Raw genomic sequence first — 16,418 nt, forward strand, 5'->3', positions numbered from 1 at the left:
GATGCTGTGTTGTCAAGGACAAATGGTGCTGCTATTAACCAAAACCTCTTTGTGGTGCTGGGGGATAGACAAATGTTCTTTTATCATCTGTAATTAGAGGACCTGTGAAATCTACCTTCATGTGTTAGCTGAGGTAACAAAAACGGATTTATACTTTAGTTTCTATTGCCAATAGGTCTATAAACACAAAGTTGGAGCAAGTAGTTTGCAGACAGTGCAAAGTTTCATTGACATACCACAGCAGCACTCACACTATGAATGATCACCTGAAGAGAAAACTCTCAGGTGCAATTGTGGATGAACCACCTGCCTCCAGGCTATTACTGGTCTGTAAACTAGTTATCAAATAGATTAAACGTTGAATTTGAAGTGTTCTTTTTATGCAACTCACCCTGATAATAGTAGTACCAATACCTGCTGACTTAAAAAACAAACTGAACAAATAAACAGACCACAGTAAAAGCAAATAGAAGCACAAAGGCCTCGATTTTCCCGTGATTTGTCTCTTGGATGTATGTAAAGGACAGAGCGCATTGGGGACAAACTTGTTTGGTTCTCAAATCAGGAAATGGGAAGGGAAGTCAGCTGGACTAGGACCTGCTGACCTACACATGATATCTGGTGCAATACACAGACACACACACACCCATACAGACAAATATTAGCAAAACTAGGCGTCTGTCCTACTTTTAGATGAGCTTTTTCAGTTTTTGTCCTCTTTCAGTCCCTCAGGCCTCGGCACAGGGAAATACATTTCAGAATCGCACAGAAATGACTGAGGAGGAGTGCTCGCTGAGATCAGCTGATTATCTCAGGAGCATGGGCATCCCCAAAGCAATCAAAACAGGGGATGTTCTGCGGTGCTTAGTCGAGTGAGGTCACTCAAGGCCTCAGTAAAACAAAGTGCTTGCCAAATAGACGCTCACCCTTGATTCCACAGTCAGAACTGTCTGCAATAATTTTTGTAACTTTTCCAAACAGACACAAAGTGAACAATCGCATCCATGAGATTTACCAACACATGTTTATCTGTAAGATAAAGTAGAATAGCTTGCTTATTGTCAGAAGACACAAATTTGAGAGTAACCGGTCAGCTGATTCAGCTTATGGTGACTCGTTTCCTGACAGCAGTGGTATCGAGCAGGGAGTGGGGAAACCTACCAACACATGGACACACACACAGAGAAGACGGCAGACAAAGCACAGTGAAAGATCATGACCTCGTACATTCCATCGCATTTGATGGCACAGCCCAGCAGAGGATTGCCCACACTACAACTAGTCAATTACAATTCCCCTAACAAGGCATAAGGTCTGGGTTAAAGGCAGGGCCAACACTCTCCACAGCAGCAGCCACCTAAACAACAATTTAGCAATTCATTTACAAAAGACTGGAAACTTAAACATTGACTGTTTTAGTGCTTCAGTGCTACTACTGGCACCTACAATTGACTCCTGAATATATCAAACTAATTATACTCATATGATTCACATTAGCATCGTAACACTAGCTGTAATAATTCAACTATAATTCACAACATAACAATTATGCAGGCACATCCAGGGGCAATAGATCACCTGTTTTCCCAGCTCATCATTGCTTGATTGCATATACACATTATCACTGCTACTAATCCAGGAGACGGTCATCAGAATTAACTTGACAGCCCACAAAGGAGTGGAAATGTAATGGCCTAAATAGCCTCCGCTTCAGCTCGAAATCGTGCCATTACCTTCGGTGCTTTACAGACAATTATTACAGACAATTATTCTACAGGGTGGGAGCAAAAAAGGCTTGACGTGTATCTGGAAAAGAACAAAAATCAGAGAGAACAAGGGAAGTTGATGGTGGTGGTGATGGGGAATTCCTACCCTTGACTGACTGTCCTGTGCATAACAGGCCTTTCAAAAGGAAGTGCTGCTCTCCTGCTGAGACTCGTCACCCACTAATCCCACGTGCCGTGGCCCTGAGTCTATTTCCACAATGCAAACTGGCAGCAAGAGAAGAAGAAAAAAATCTCCCTCACTTTGTATCTATCTCTTGTTCCTGATACCAGTTCAGCATAAATTTAGTTCAGTTGTGCTGTCAGCTCATATCTTATAGAACAGAGATGTCAGGACTGGAGCTGCTGAAGCAAGTTAAAAGCAAAGGTTAGCATCACAGCAAAAGCCTTTATGATATTGTGCTATAGTGTAATCTGTAGCTAGTGTGTGCTAATGTACAATATCCATACTGGCTAACTACTCATATAAGCTGCTTTCAGAACCTAAAATGTATCTGGACATTACCTGGATGAGCTGCATGTGAGAACGCGAATGTACGAGTCAGATGGCCTGGAGATGACCAACTTTAAAGTTAAAGTAATGTTCTTCCCATGTGAGAACACGCCTGACTCGGACAACCTCCCCCTGTGTGCAACTCAACACAATGTCCGGACCCAACATTGACATAAAACATTAAAGAATAACAACGGAAACTTTCTTACTCTTTTGATGTATATTAATTTGTAACGATCTGTTTTCACGTTTACATTAAATTATACTTTTGGTACATTTTTCTAAAGAAAGCCAAATTAAATCAACCATGACTTGTGATTGTTGCAATAAACTTAGGGGCAGTAAACAGTGGTGCATCTAGCAGCTGCATAAAGCCAGATGTTTCACTTCAATGACACCTAAGAATGAGTTAAAAGGAAAGTAATTACAGGATTTACACTTTCCAGGTGGCCAGAAATGCAGCATATAAATGCTAATCTTGCTTTCTAACTGCAGCATGAGTGTGGGCAACAGTTCAGTATATCAACTTAATGGGTGATCACATGTCAGTGTTGTGCTCACAGCCTGGTTCCACCAGTGACCAAAGAAAGTTATTAGCTATTTGTCATTAAAATGTTTTTAATAAATGACCTTTATCCTATTGAAAAATCAGTTAAGATTAATTTACTTAGAAACATCAAGATCTATTGGAAGAGAGACCTATGAACAAAAATACAGCATATTTCAGAGCATTAAATGTTAAATTAAGACATCTTGTGGGTTTTTGCTGCTGTAGTATTTTCTTACAGTAGCTTCTAGTGGCTAATGTTACCTAATATTAGCAAACAGAGTCTAGTCACTCTGACATTATAGATGTTCATTTGTTACTTTATCACCATGTGTCACCATTTGTCACTTGTGGCAATAGCTATTATTCAAAATGGCCTAATTCTGCTTTCAGCTCAATGATGATGAGTTTTTCCTTTTGCTTATTTATTATTCCTCATTAACACATGTATATGCATTGTTCCATATGTTTTGTCTTTCTGTTATACACAGCCAAGGGGACATTTTGTATTCAGACACAGGTTGAGTTTATATCAACCCACTTTGAAGGTGTGTAAAACAGCTTGTTACTGCCTCTGGAGTTCAGTGGGAATTATTCTGACTGGGTGAAACACATCCATGCCAACATTTTATCTGTAAGTGTGCCTCCTGGCCCACTCTCTTTGTCTTCAAAGACAAAGGCAACTTATTTGTCCCCTTTGAAAATAAATTAAATTTGCATGTTCTGCCTCAACTGGCAAGTCCAATTTCTGTATCACGGCCTTAAAGCACAGGATCAACACTACTATGGATTGTTATACAAAGACCAACCAAAACATCTATTCCTGACTTTGGTCTAGACTGGATGGAGCTCTAATTAATGTGGTTCCGCAAGGTGAAATAAATCTGGATCTGTGGACAACAGAGAGCATAATAACCAGCTAATGTCAGAGAAATAGCTGAAGTAATAAGTCAGAATAAAATCATACAGTATAAATTCATTGGCCTGCAGCATCCTTTGTACCAGTTTCCTTTAGACTGTGCTTCCTCACAGAGCCCCTTGTCCCATCTTTCTTTCACTGACCTGCTGGTAGTTCTCCTCTTCAGGCTGGAAGTTGTTGTCAATGGGCTGAAACCTCAGGTTGATGTGAGGAAAACTGTGAAGCCAGTAAGTCCACCAGGGCGCAATGTAATCCACCCGAGCCGAAGACATCCCTGCCCCGAGAAAAAGTTAGGCTGCCGCTTCTATTGGCCTCTGTCTACTAACAGGGACAGTTTATTCTGCTGTCCGAGCTCCTATTCCAGTCTCATCTCCAACACAGGCAGAAATAGAAGCATGATCCTTTCTAGAAAACACTCAAACGTGCGCAAAACGCACATCAAGACCTGCGGAGACGGTGGCAAAGTCAAATCCGACAACGGGTTCCCATGAAAGAAGGAGCAGTCACCGTGCACCCATGTCCTCCTCCGTGTGTGGACCCACAGCTACTATCCGACCGACGGCTGCTCCGAGCGCACGAAGCACAGTCTGCGGCGAGAACGCGCACTGATAGTACGCTCAGCACTCCAACATGTACAGGAGCGCGCAGAGACGCATCCAAGAGGATTTCTTATTATCCTCCTGTTTCACACAACAATTACATAGACACTGAAGTGCAACGTGTAGTAAGGGGGTGTTTATCCTGATAGTGGTTCATTGGTTCAGTGTCGCTTTTTTTTTTCAGTCCCTCTGTGGATTTAATTACTGTGCTGCCCCGAAGTGGACAAATAACACAATCACAGCTACAATCAGACTCCACAACAACAGCTCAGTTTAGAGCTTCTCTCTAGATCTGCCTCCACATTTCTGTCTAGTTTCTCTACCTGCTGGTTTTCTCTGTGCATTAAACAGTGGTGTCTAATCCAGTTGGATGTACAGTAGCTTGAAATTGATTTGTCAAACTACCCATTTCTAAACATTCAGCTTCCCCTGATTAACTCACAGCTAAAATAGTAAAGCACATGTACAAACGGTTCAAATCACATTGGGGTTTATTTTACATGACTGTAACAGAAGGCTGTGCTGATATTTTACAGTTTCATTGAATCTTAATCTTGTGGAAAGATGTTAAAATCCCATTTATGACCACCACCTTCATAATGCACCTTGTAGTGTAATAAAACGTACTGATTTATCAAACTTTAAACATCCCAACACTTTAGACATAAAACCACAGACAAATAGTTGGATTTTCAAATTTTTATTACAATCTGTACATCACGGATTTACTTCAGCTCCTTCACAGCCAGACCTGTAAAGAGAGAAGAGATTAGATTAGACAATGGTTACAGATTTTCATTAGTGGTTAAAATGCTTGATAATCCCATATTTAGAGTACAAAAACTAAACATTTGACAACCAACAAACTGGAAGATTGCCAGAAACAGTTAAGTTTATTCATATATTTCAACAGGCTTCTAAATTGAGGCTTTTAGTTTTTGGTACACTAATGTTTTCCTATTGTCAGACCAATTACAAGTACATTAAGAGCAACCAAACACACAAATACAACCAAATGAATGAAGACTAATTGTGTTTGCATCAGCTTGGAGGCTCTCCAGTTAAGACAGATGCCACAGAATATTTTATTTACACACAGCTGTGCTTTGCTTGACTCCAGTTTCTAGAGCTGCAACTCTTACCACCGCAACATATGCATGCTGTGATGCTCTAAGCTTTATTCTCTAATCATCAAGTCATCTTTACAGTACTCGCTGTTACTGCTCTTCAGTCTTTAGACAATGTTCTCTCTCTGTTCTGCATGTTATAAACTTTCTTTGTAGTAAAGTCTATTATTCTGTTTCAAGTGGCGCACTCATTTTTCCACAAGGGTTTATCCCCTGTGGACTTCAATCTAAAGCAAAACCACACTGAATCTTTGCTTTACATGGTTTATAAATTCTCTATTCTATTTTCAAGTGTATTCTTAAGGGCCTAAAAACATGCTGAACCCATTTTCTACATCATAACAAATCTGCAATGCCTTTTATCCAAGTTCTTAATGCAATCGTATTTACATCTGTTTGAGTTTTTGTGTTGTAGCATACCGCTTCCCTCTACTGTCCTTTACTACAATCAAAGCCATCATGTGCAGTCAACATGCATCATGTCATCCCTGCTTGTGGCATACATGTGCATGTGTGTTGGTAAAATGAGACAGAGACCCTCTCTAAAAACATGCTCTAACCCAGAAGAGCTCCAAAACTTGAAAGGGTAACTTTAATTAGACCCAAGCAGAAACCTTTTAGTGCAAAAACTGATTTGTTTGTTTCAAGCAAGATTTGTTGCAGCATTTCTGCATTGTTTTGTGTTCATCAGAGCTTTAAAAACTTGCTACTCATACTGACCTGGTGGCAGGGACTGCTTGAGCTTCTCAGCCTTCTCCTTGTCTGTGATGACCAGGGTGTACAGGTACCTGCTGCAGCGCACCTTGAACTTAACATTGTCCTTGTTCTTCTTGATCTTTACGGCTGAAAAGTCAAACAGGGCTGTGTTCAAAATCAACTCAACAACAAGCACCTCCTTAAGAGAAAAAACAGACTTGGGATATGTGGTGCTGGTGCCTGATGTGTATACATAAGACTTTTAAAGGGCATTTTTTAACCATATGTTTTATCAATCCCATAGATTGACAGTGCTTGCATGTATTGGAGGGGCAAAGAGCCACCCTCTCTTTTTTAATACACAAATACCACAAAGTGGGATATACGAGTTTGACTTACACTTAGCATCCTTCCTCCTGGCTGTCAGCAGGAAATCTTTGATTTCTTCGATCTTGCGAGGCTACAAGTTAAAAAAAAAAAAGCGAAGAGGACAAATATTCAGACAGATCATCACACATCATCACAGATTGTGAACAGGCAACAAATGAATGTTAGTGGACCGGTGGAACTGGCGTTTCTGTAAAAAAATCCGAAACTCAGCACTTGGTCCATCATTATTCTTGCAAGCTTGTGAAATGCATCTCTGGCACATCAGCCTGAGATGTTTGGACGTCTTGCTGACAGTACATGCTAGCTAGTTGTAGCAGATATCAGAAACCATAGCTGACCTAAATAACGTGCGCAGACAGTTCAAAACAGCAACTACTGATACACTCTTTCACTATACTTTAATATTTACAGGGTAACTTGTACTAATTTGGGTGCATGCTTCCAAAGACCGGCGAACATGCCATGTAGCCGAGTGGCCTACGTGAGACATTAGCAACAGCATGCTAGTTCTAACCACCAACCAGCTAACATGAACAATATTTTTATCTACAAATACACAATAACGTGAGATTAGCCCCTATAAACAATACGCTACGTTTCAGCAGATGCAGACTTTAATATCTATGTATTTAAATTAGAAGGAACCCTTACCATGCTGCCGTGTTAGCGGACTGACGGCTGCGGAAGACCAGAGAAAGATGGAGTCAGTTTATCGGTGATAACACCGGCAAAAAATAACTTGGAAAACAAATTATTATCACGTCATTTAAGTATTAAGAAGAATAATTATGAGTTAATATAAATGTTGATGTACGTATAGTTGTTTAAGAGGATGGATAACGATTCAAATGGTCATTTTGTCTTGGTGAAATGTGAAACTCACTCAGTCTGCCAGAGAGAGGATGAAGAGGGGTTGAACTTCCGGTTAAAAGGGTTTTTATACTCACTACGGCAAGCACGTAGGACAAGAAGGACTAAAAAGCGAACTCCGAGTTGTTCACATTTTTACTTTTTAATATTTTATAATACGTTTAGAGAGTAATTAACGCTAAGTAATTGTTCAACATTGCACCTTTCGGTCTATTTATATGCTCTGCCTCATTCGTTTAGCTTTTTTTTATATTCTTTATATTTCTTGCAAAGACAAAGGACAACATATTGACTGTATTGTAAAAGCATACAGCCTATTTATTTAATGTGTATATTTCATTATTAATCTATTGGAATTCAACCTGTTTTGCCATATTCTATGTATTCAAAGACAAGTTGTCAAATTAAGTTATGGCTCTCAGTCCAGAACAGGATCTATCCGGTGATAGATGCACAAGTGTATCTACATCTTGTCCTGCACTGAGGTGCTTGAACATAAACACTGGTCATCAAGCAGAAATGGTCAAGCTGCTCCTAGATTTGGTTAACATGATTCAATCTTCAGCACAGGCCACCTGCTCTGCCCTCTGGTGGTGCTTTAGATCATTGCTTTCTTTGGTGACGTATGTTGCTCCATACAAAGGGGAAAAACAGCAGAATCAAGTCCCTAAATCCATTTTTGGTCTGTATATGCACCTTGCCTGGTGCCTTAGTCAAGTTAAAAGTCAAATGGATTTTAATCACAGAGCCTAAAATTGCAAGTTTATCTCAAAGGGCTTTATAATGTGCACATGATTTGAGACCTTTAGACTCTCAGGAGACACAGTGATGAAGTAAATACTGCATACATGTACATAGTGGAGTAGCACAGTTTGCAGGGCTGTAGCCAGGATTTTAGAAAAACAGAGATCATGAATTCAAGACATTCATCAAATAAAAATGTTCCAGTCTTACTAAGTAATAATTCAAAATGATTTTACATCTCCCTACGCCAGTAGTTCCCAACTTTTGGCTTTATGAGTCCTCAGAGTGAAGACTATTGCACATGTCAGTCAGTTGTAGGCTGTTCTATCAATGTGCTTCAGATTTTCTTTCTTATTTCTGACTCTATAAATGGTGAAACTATAAAGCATTGCACAAGAAAAGAAAAAAACAATTAAATAAAAGTCGGGAGCAAATTATGTTACTATCCTCCCTCTCAGCCAAGGTGAGAGTCGCTGCCACAGATGGTCTAAATGCTGTTTCTCCACACTGCCAGTTCTTTATTCTGATGTAAAAACATAGCAGAATACTGTATTTTATTAGAATAGGTTTTATTTTTGCCAGAAACAGTCTCAATCCAGGTGTTCTGAGTCTGATTAAAGATAAAAATCACACAACAACACTTATTTATTTTATCATTTGCATAGTTCTGTATGCATCTGTAATTCCCCCCCAACCCTCAAAGTTCCAGTGAAAACTACCAAGGACATGGCCTCAATGGTAGAGATTTAATAGAAGGAATCAAGAAGAAGCATAACCGCTTGTTTATGAACTAGATCTTGCCACAAAAATAAATGATTGTGAAGGGATGAAAGGCTAGGTGAGAAACCTCATGTTCTTTTCAATCAAGTGCTTTTCAATTTTCAAAAATGGATTCTCACAGCGGGTTGTGTCGCTGCTCCAGGTTTATCTTACAGCTCAAGGTCAGACTGCATCGTGCGGTCTTGTCTATAGAGGGGGAAGATAAGCAGCCAAATTAGGTAACATCTAATCCAATTAAAAGTGATTTCTGACTGCTAAAATAGTTAATGTGCTGGTCTTTCTATCTGTATGTTGCTTTTAATCAGTTTGACTCTACATTTTTTTATTTTTCGTTTTTTTTTTCTTGTTGAATTAAGAGATGGTGGATATAGATTTGGCTGTAAGCCCAGAGGTTACATTTTTTAAAAACTAGTAGATGTTTCATCTTTGTGCACAGGTGAGACCTTAGATCCGTTTTTAAAATGCTGTTCAAGGCCGTGCATTGAGCTGTGGAAGAACTGCTTAACGTTTTGAATGATTGCTGCTTTGACGATTGAAGAAAATGGAAGAAATAGTTGTCATTCTATGATTTGTTTCCTGAAGAAAAAAAAAAAAGCTGTGTTGTGCGTTTGTTGTATACATTCAGGCAGGTACACCTATTTCTTAGGTAAATTATAGCTGCTCATTTCGCAAAAAGAAAAAAACAATTTGTTTGAGATACCCCGGAGGCTGCACACATTACAACCATACCTGCTGACTGATGAATTCAATTATCTTTTACAGTCACGACAGATAAATCCAAAGGCAGAGTAAAGGTGCCTTTAAATACATAAATTGTTCACGCTAAAGAAATTTGCATCTATTTTCCCCTCAACAAAATCATCCCATATATTTCCACAGCAGCAGCAAACGTTTCATGGACCATTCCTGCGAGACAGACAGTAAAAGTAGTCGAACACATTCCTGCTCTCCATTTCCTTTCTGCTTCTTCAGATTAAGGTGATGTTTAGTCTTGTTATTTATAGTACTTGCACTTTATTCTATAAGAAATGGCAATATACCACACCACAGGCTTCCTCATGCTCATTATCGGGTTTGATCAGATGAAGTATTCAAGAGACACAGTGAAGGATTTGTGTCAATTATTTACACCAGGAGCTCTGTGTGAGTCGAGTATATTTGGTCGTTAGACTGACACTTTAGTCCACTTCTGTGGAGTTCCACTTTGACATGGCATTAATTCATAAAGACAGGAAACACCAGAGCGGTCGTTTTTAATTAACCCTACCATCTACCTGTCTGCCCGTGCCCACAGGCCATCTCCCCCAGTGCTTGTACTACTGGACACGTTTCAGTCAGGATTTAAAATTTTCAGCAGTTCGGTGTCAATCATGATAGAAGATAGAGTGCAGTTAGTTTCAGTAATGATTCAGGATTTCAAAGGAGCACCTCGGTGACTCGGTACAGACTAGATGTTTTTATCCCATCATGCTTTGTTATTTTGTCTTCATGTTTACTGTCACAAACCATTTTCCTCAACAGAACAGAGACTAAAATGTACATTTTTCTCCAAATGGCTTTCCACTTCTTGACAACAAGACGATTATACTCTTTTCTTTTCCCAACTGACCTTCAGTCACATTGCTGCTTAGCGTTGCTGTTGTACAGTTAAAATCTCTCTCCCCTCATGTAAGGAAACAGGACCTAAAGGTTGCTAGATCCTTCCTATGTGGTGTGTTAAACTTTATGAATTCTCCTGCATTAATTCTGTTTTATTGTATTAAATGTATTATAGTACTTAATGAAGGCCTATATCTGTGTGCACCTGACTGCACAGTGTTGCAGTTAGGTGCATGGGGAAAATCAGCTCAGCCTCATAGATTACAACAAACGACCATGTTCAGTTTAACCAAAGCTATTTTGCTACAAGGAGGATCTTTATTCCATTTGCTTTAACTGTGACAAACATGATCCTCTGTGCCAAGCTGCTTGTAGGAACCCACAAATGTATTTTTATTTTCAATTGCAGTTCCTGATTTCTGACAACAGAGGGCACTGAACAATTGCTAATCAGGAGTTGAACCATGTCTCATCTGTACTGTTGACAAAGGGAGATGCTGCGCATCAAGGAGTGAACTCTGAGTCATTAGAGTTTGCAAAGAGAGTCAGTGCAGGACTGCATGTTGTTCTCTGTTTACACAGTATGTAAATATTAAAATAAGCATTTCTGACACTGTAAGGTGCTGTGTAGTTGAATTAATGTGTAGACTCCATACATGGACTCAATGTATCAGCCTATCTAAGATTTATTTCTGCCTCGAGGTATACTTCTATACCATGAATCTTTACTGTTATGGACTCTCTATCTGCCTTTTTGATAATTTGTTCTTACAAATCATCATCTTCTCGCCAAGAAGGATGGACATTCAGTGAGCCTGCCTGGGGCGACTGTTCATTTATTTACTCAGCAGTGTTCATTTGTGAAATTTACTCTCTGCTGAAAAGTCATTTAAAGTCCTTTTTCTGATATATACCTGGTATAAAAATAGTTCCCAGAAACTATAATACGCTTTTTGTGTAAAGGTAGTAATTGGAATAAAAATGTGCACCCTCAGGCTGAGGGATGATCATACTTTGTAACTATGCACAGGCTTATTGAAAAGGCATAGTGGGGTTACAGGAAAAATGATCTTAGCTCCGAGATCTTTTTTAACTGTAACAGACACGAAAAGCGTGGATGATGGAATTTCACGAGCTCCACCGCAGACATTGCAGGTAATGATACACATCATTTCTGCCGGCAGCCCTGTATAGACGAAAGCAGAACAGCTCTACCTGAGAGCTAATGAGTAATGCAGTGAAGGGCTCTGTTATTAATCACAATTTGATCTGTGGGTGAGAAGCAACAAAAGATTACCTGAAATAGTTTACTGAACCGTCATTATTAGATTTACTTGGGTCATGAAGTCAGTAGAAGATTTTAAATGCACGTCTAGCATGAATGCAATGCAAAATACAGCAGAGGTGGTTGAGTATTTTATTTCTTCCTTCCTTTCTTTTTTTTTTTTTTACTTAAAGGATTAAGTGTGTCCTAAAAAGTTGTTTCAGTGAAGGAAACCACCTACAGTGAGGATCTGTGATGAAAGACAAAAGATTAAAAGTTAATGTGAAATTTAAATGAACGCCTGTGTTATTAAAGTTATGTTCAAGTGTGCCTGTCATTAAAAATGCAAAAGGATGAGAGGACTTGAAAATCCTCTCTACCACACTGGTTCACTAATCTCCCTGATTATTGATCAGATTGATTTGTCAAGTATTGATCCCTTTTCCGGCAGCCTTATCAGAGGCAAACTTAGTACATCTGCAGATGAGGAGAGATTATTAGAGAGTCTGATGGTTTACCCTGACAGAATCTCAATGCGAATGTGCTTCGACTTGCCAGAGTAGCCGCAAACTGAAAAAAAAGTTTACTGAGAAGTTCTCAGTTTTCATCCTACTGTATGTGTCGCTGCACACTGCTGTCTGTGAAATCAGAGTGGCTTTTATCACGACACAGGGCCACTTAAGCCTGTTTGCTTAGAAAAACAGGATACAGAGGAGAGCAGAGAGGAAGAAGGCTCAACAGGTCGCAGAGCTGATCAGCAGTTGAGTATTTTGCAGATTTGAATGCTGCGTTGAGAGGTCCCAGATGACACAGAGCTTAAAGGTTTCAGTGGCGATTTAGCAGGTGGAAATTTAACATTTTCTTATCACTGATAGATACACTGTTACAGAAATAGATAGATAGATGTGTCACTTATTTCATCCAGTCCATGCGGACATCCATCTCACTTCTTACCCCTCATTCTATTTTCATTTTCTCCATCAGAGCCTTGGGGCTGACCTAGTGTGCCACTATTCTCATGACATGGATAGAAGACTTAAGAGCAGAAATGAAGGTTTTCATGAATCCAAGGTCAAAAGAGGGGAAGATGGAAAAAGACAATCCTCAAGGGGAATTTTACAGTAACCCTAAAGCTGCTATCTATCTCTATATGTCAAGGGTGTTCCCTATCTCTCAGCCAATGACAACTGGGACTGGCTCCAGCACCACCACACCCCTAAACAGGAAACAATTGTTAGGGTAACAAATGCCTGGATCCATAATTCTCAAAATCTTCACATACTAAAGTAGTTTCCATGTATGTATATTGCACATGCATGCATCAATATGCTGATCATAATCATTCTCACTGAAAATATGCCTTTAATTATCATTAAAGGTGCAAAGTGCAAGGATGAAAAATAAGGTATCTGTTAATTATTCAAAACCTGATGACCTTCTGCAGGTTATATGTGATTGGGTCGGGCATGTAAACAAAATATATGATGATGTTGTAAGTATAGCATTTCATAGCTGGTGGCAAACAAGGCAAATATCAGCAGGAGGCTCTTTAATCTTAAAATCTGAGAAAAAAAAGTATTTTTCTATTTGTTGAGAAGCGTCAAGAAAAAAAATAGGATGAATGTTTACACTTAGATAATTAAAGAAAATACCAGAAGAATAACAACAGGCCCTTTACCTCTCTATGTTCTTTTTCATATATTCTCAAGTTAACCTGTATTAACTTGTTGTCTTTACCAGTGCTTCAATTTTTATTGTTCTTTCATCATCACAACCTAAAACAACATCACGGAATAATGAACATTTAAGTGGCACTCATCAGCATAGCTCATGGTTTTGTAGGTTGCATCCGTATACACAACAAATTCTTTAATCATAAAGGTGTGCTCATGGTGCGAACAGCCTTTCAGCACACTGCCACATGTAAAGAAGGATTAAATGGAGAGACTATTCATTTTATCCTGGTCTGGTCCGCTCACAGCAGGCGCACTACTGGAGCACTGCACTAATCTTCTTCTTTTTGATTAGAATCTTGTAGTCTTTCTCACAGACGGGCTAATTATTCCAAATTAAAGGCAGGGTTTTACAGAGTTTGTAAAGTTTCCTGGCAACACAGTGATGTTCAGCGTGTCTCATGTGCGTGGTGACACTGTGTTCATGCAGTTTTGTACTGAGTCAGGTCTGACTGTACAGCAGAGTCTAGTGCATCATGAATTATCAGTTCTCTCTGACTTTCCTCTGGACCATGTCTGAGACCTGCCCTGAGTCATTCGCTATCTCTACAACCATCAATTTCCCCTTGCCTGCCTCCAGCCAGAACACACAGACCCATGCATGCACACACACCTGCCAGCCTGCAGTACCAAGATGTCTATTGTCCCACATGCCCTGAGTCAGAGGCACCCACAGTGTCAGTCTTGGCTGACAGTAGGCCTGCATTAGTCAGCTAACATTTCCTGGCCTCTGTTTGCTAAGCATGGGCATACAGACTGTTGGCTGCACACTACACACTACACTGATACCCTCCTCTTAGTATTGACATGCATAGAGATGAACCCGACATGCAGTTGGTCGGTGAAGTCATCCAGGTGAAGTTATCTGAAAGTTGAGTCATGGCAACTGGACTTCCTTCTTGTCAGGTTGAAACATTTCACTACTCATCCAAGCAGCTTCTTCATTCTGAAGATAGTTGGTCAGAGACCACAAATCTATCCTCCAGGTTGGTTTCACTTCACACCTGGCCTGAATAGTCTGTTTAGGTGAAACAATGGAAGGGGAGGCTGTGAAAAGATGAAATGGGGACACCTCTGCCAGCCCCTCCTACCCCCCTAAAGTGGGCCGTTAGGTGTGGCCAACCTGGTGCATGTGTGAATTGAACATGATCTGATTCAATTCTGGGGATGGATGAGAGAGCAGTATGATAAATAGAAGACAGGTTATATCTAAGGCCTCCACCTCTGTTGACTGAGGGGATATTTATTTGCACATGTAAAGCCTCCCTCACACCTCTCTCAAACCACTTGTCTTCTCAGTCAAATATGTGAACATCAGAGCCCTCAAATAAGTGTTCTTTGTCCTTTAAATGAAAGCTGACATTGAGTTGTAAGTTAAACTTCATGCTATAGTTATTGTAGTTATTAGCTCAAACTACAAATACAAGAAAAATGTAAGGACTCTTTCAATAAAAGCTCTGTAGAACAATCAATTGTTCTACTCACTGCATGATTGTATTTCACACACATGACAGTTTGTGGTCAATTGAAGTGCCAAAGTATTTAAAGCAGTTGATTCATAAAACACAGAACCTGGTACATTATGTCCTAAAACTAATAGACATATTCTTAGTTTTAGTTACATTCAACTCACGGAAGAATTCACAGCACCATTTTAAAAATTCATTCATCATAGGACAATGAGATGTTTCGTCATTGTTCAGCTGATTATCGCTGTGAAATCTGCAAATGTGATTCTCATGCTGATATAGTCGTTTGTGTATAAGATGTATAAGAGAAGAGGAAGAACATAGTGCTTTGGAGCTTCTGCTGTAATATCTACTGTATCTGTTATTTCTATCAACAAGCACTGACTTGCAGGTGTATTAAACTGCAGTCCAACGAAGATTAAGCAATGTAGGTGAACACTCTTCCTCTTGCTGTAAACAGATTTAACCACACTATTGATCCTGTGTTTGCACAATTGTGTGTACCTAGCACAGTCTCTCTCTTACAGTAGCACAGGCTCTGTGTCACAAAGTTCCCTGTCTGATGCCATCATCAGGGTTATTTTCTCAGACTTTATGAAGCTCTCTCCAGAGCTACAGAAGACATTACACAATTGTTTTTGCAAGCTGAACTCCTTGTGAAGCAAAAAATCTGCTCTCATTATCTTTAAGATCTAACTCATCATCCTGTCTTCATCTACTTAAAACGACGAAAACAAGTACCAGAAATTGCACTTGTGTTAAAAATAGACGCTAGTCAGAGACAGTTACCATGACTACTGTATACAAATTATACTGTATACGTCTTTAACATGCTCAACAGTATTGTATATGGACAACACATGTACTGTCTGAGTCAAACAAGACACCACATCCTCCTCTCAGTGCTGGAAACTAGTTTGGTCATACTAACATTGATTTCATTAATCAGTATCTCCCATATCTACACAATGCCTAAATTCCCTCACTGTTCTCATTACCATTGGATCATTACTTCCGCTAATACCATGCACCTTCCGGCTGCTCTTTGTCAGTGGTAATTAGGTGATGATCTGTACCAAAAGATATTAAGATGTATTCTAAAGGCAATGGGTGGTACCGCTGAATAAGACAAGTCCTTCTTCCAATGCCCTGATTAAGCTATAAAATGGCCACGGGGTACTTTGGGAAGATGGGGCTGAGAATCTATTTCCAAATGCCAAAAACACTTCACCCGCACTTGCCATTCTGTGTGTAGAGAATATTGCTGCTGCAGTGAATTGCTTTATGAAGGTATATTGAAATCTCTCACTTTCCACCTACTCTTCTCACGTTGTTGAATATTTATCAAATCGCTTCGCCACCATACCGTTACAGTTAGATGAGATATTTACGATCTCCACAAAA

General features: G+C 39.6%; 2 protein-coding genes across 3 annotated transcripts in view; both read right to left on the minus strand.

The window, feature by feature from the left end:
* The window catches only part of ttyh2 (tweety family member 2), a 45,014-nt gene extending 40,576 nt beyond the window's left edge, over positions 1 to 4,438 (minus strand). For both annotated transcript variants that reach the window (XM_026352128.1, XM_026352129.1), the window contains exon 1: positions 3,887 to 4,438. In XM_026352128.1, coding sequence (XP_026207913.1) covers positions 3,887 to 4,015 — 129 coding nt within the window. In that variant the 5' untranslated portion in view covers positions 4,016 to 4,438. The remainder of the gene's footprint in view (positions 1 to 3,886) is intronic.
* Positions 4,439 to 5,026: 588 nt separating this feature from the next.
* On the minus strand, positions 5,027 to 7,496 carry rpl38 (ribosomal protein L38). The gene is made up of 5 exons (XM_026350589.1): positions 7,439 to 7,496; positions 7,207 to 7,233; positions 6,565 to 6,625; positions 6,190 to 6,312; positions 5,027 to 5,093 (listed from the first exon to the last, which is right to left on the minus strand). The coding sequence occupies exons 2-5, from the start codon at positions 7,207 to 7,209 to the stop codon at positions 5,068 to 5,070; spliced, it is 213 nt and encodes a 70-aa protein (XP_026206374.1). The 5' UTR covers positions 7,210 to 7,233; positions 7,439 to 7,496; the 3' UTR covers positions 5,027 to 5,067.
* Between the last annotated feature and the right edge of the window lie 8,922 nt (positions 7,497 to 16,418).

The sequence above is a fragment of the Anabas testudineus genome, chromosome 19 (assembly GCF_900324465.2).
Source record: "Anabas testudineus chromosome 19, fAnaTes1.2, whole genome shotgun sequence".
NCBI lineage: Eukaryota > Metazoa > Chordata > Actinopteri > Anabantiformes > Anabantidae > Anabas > Anabas testudineus.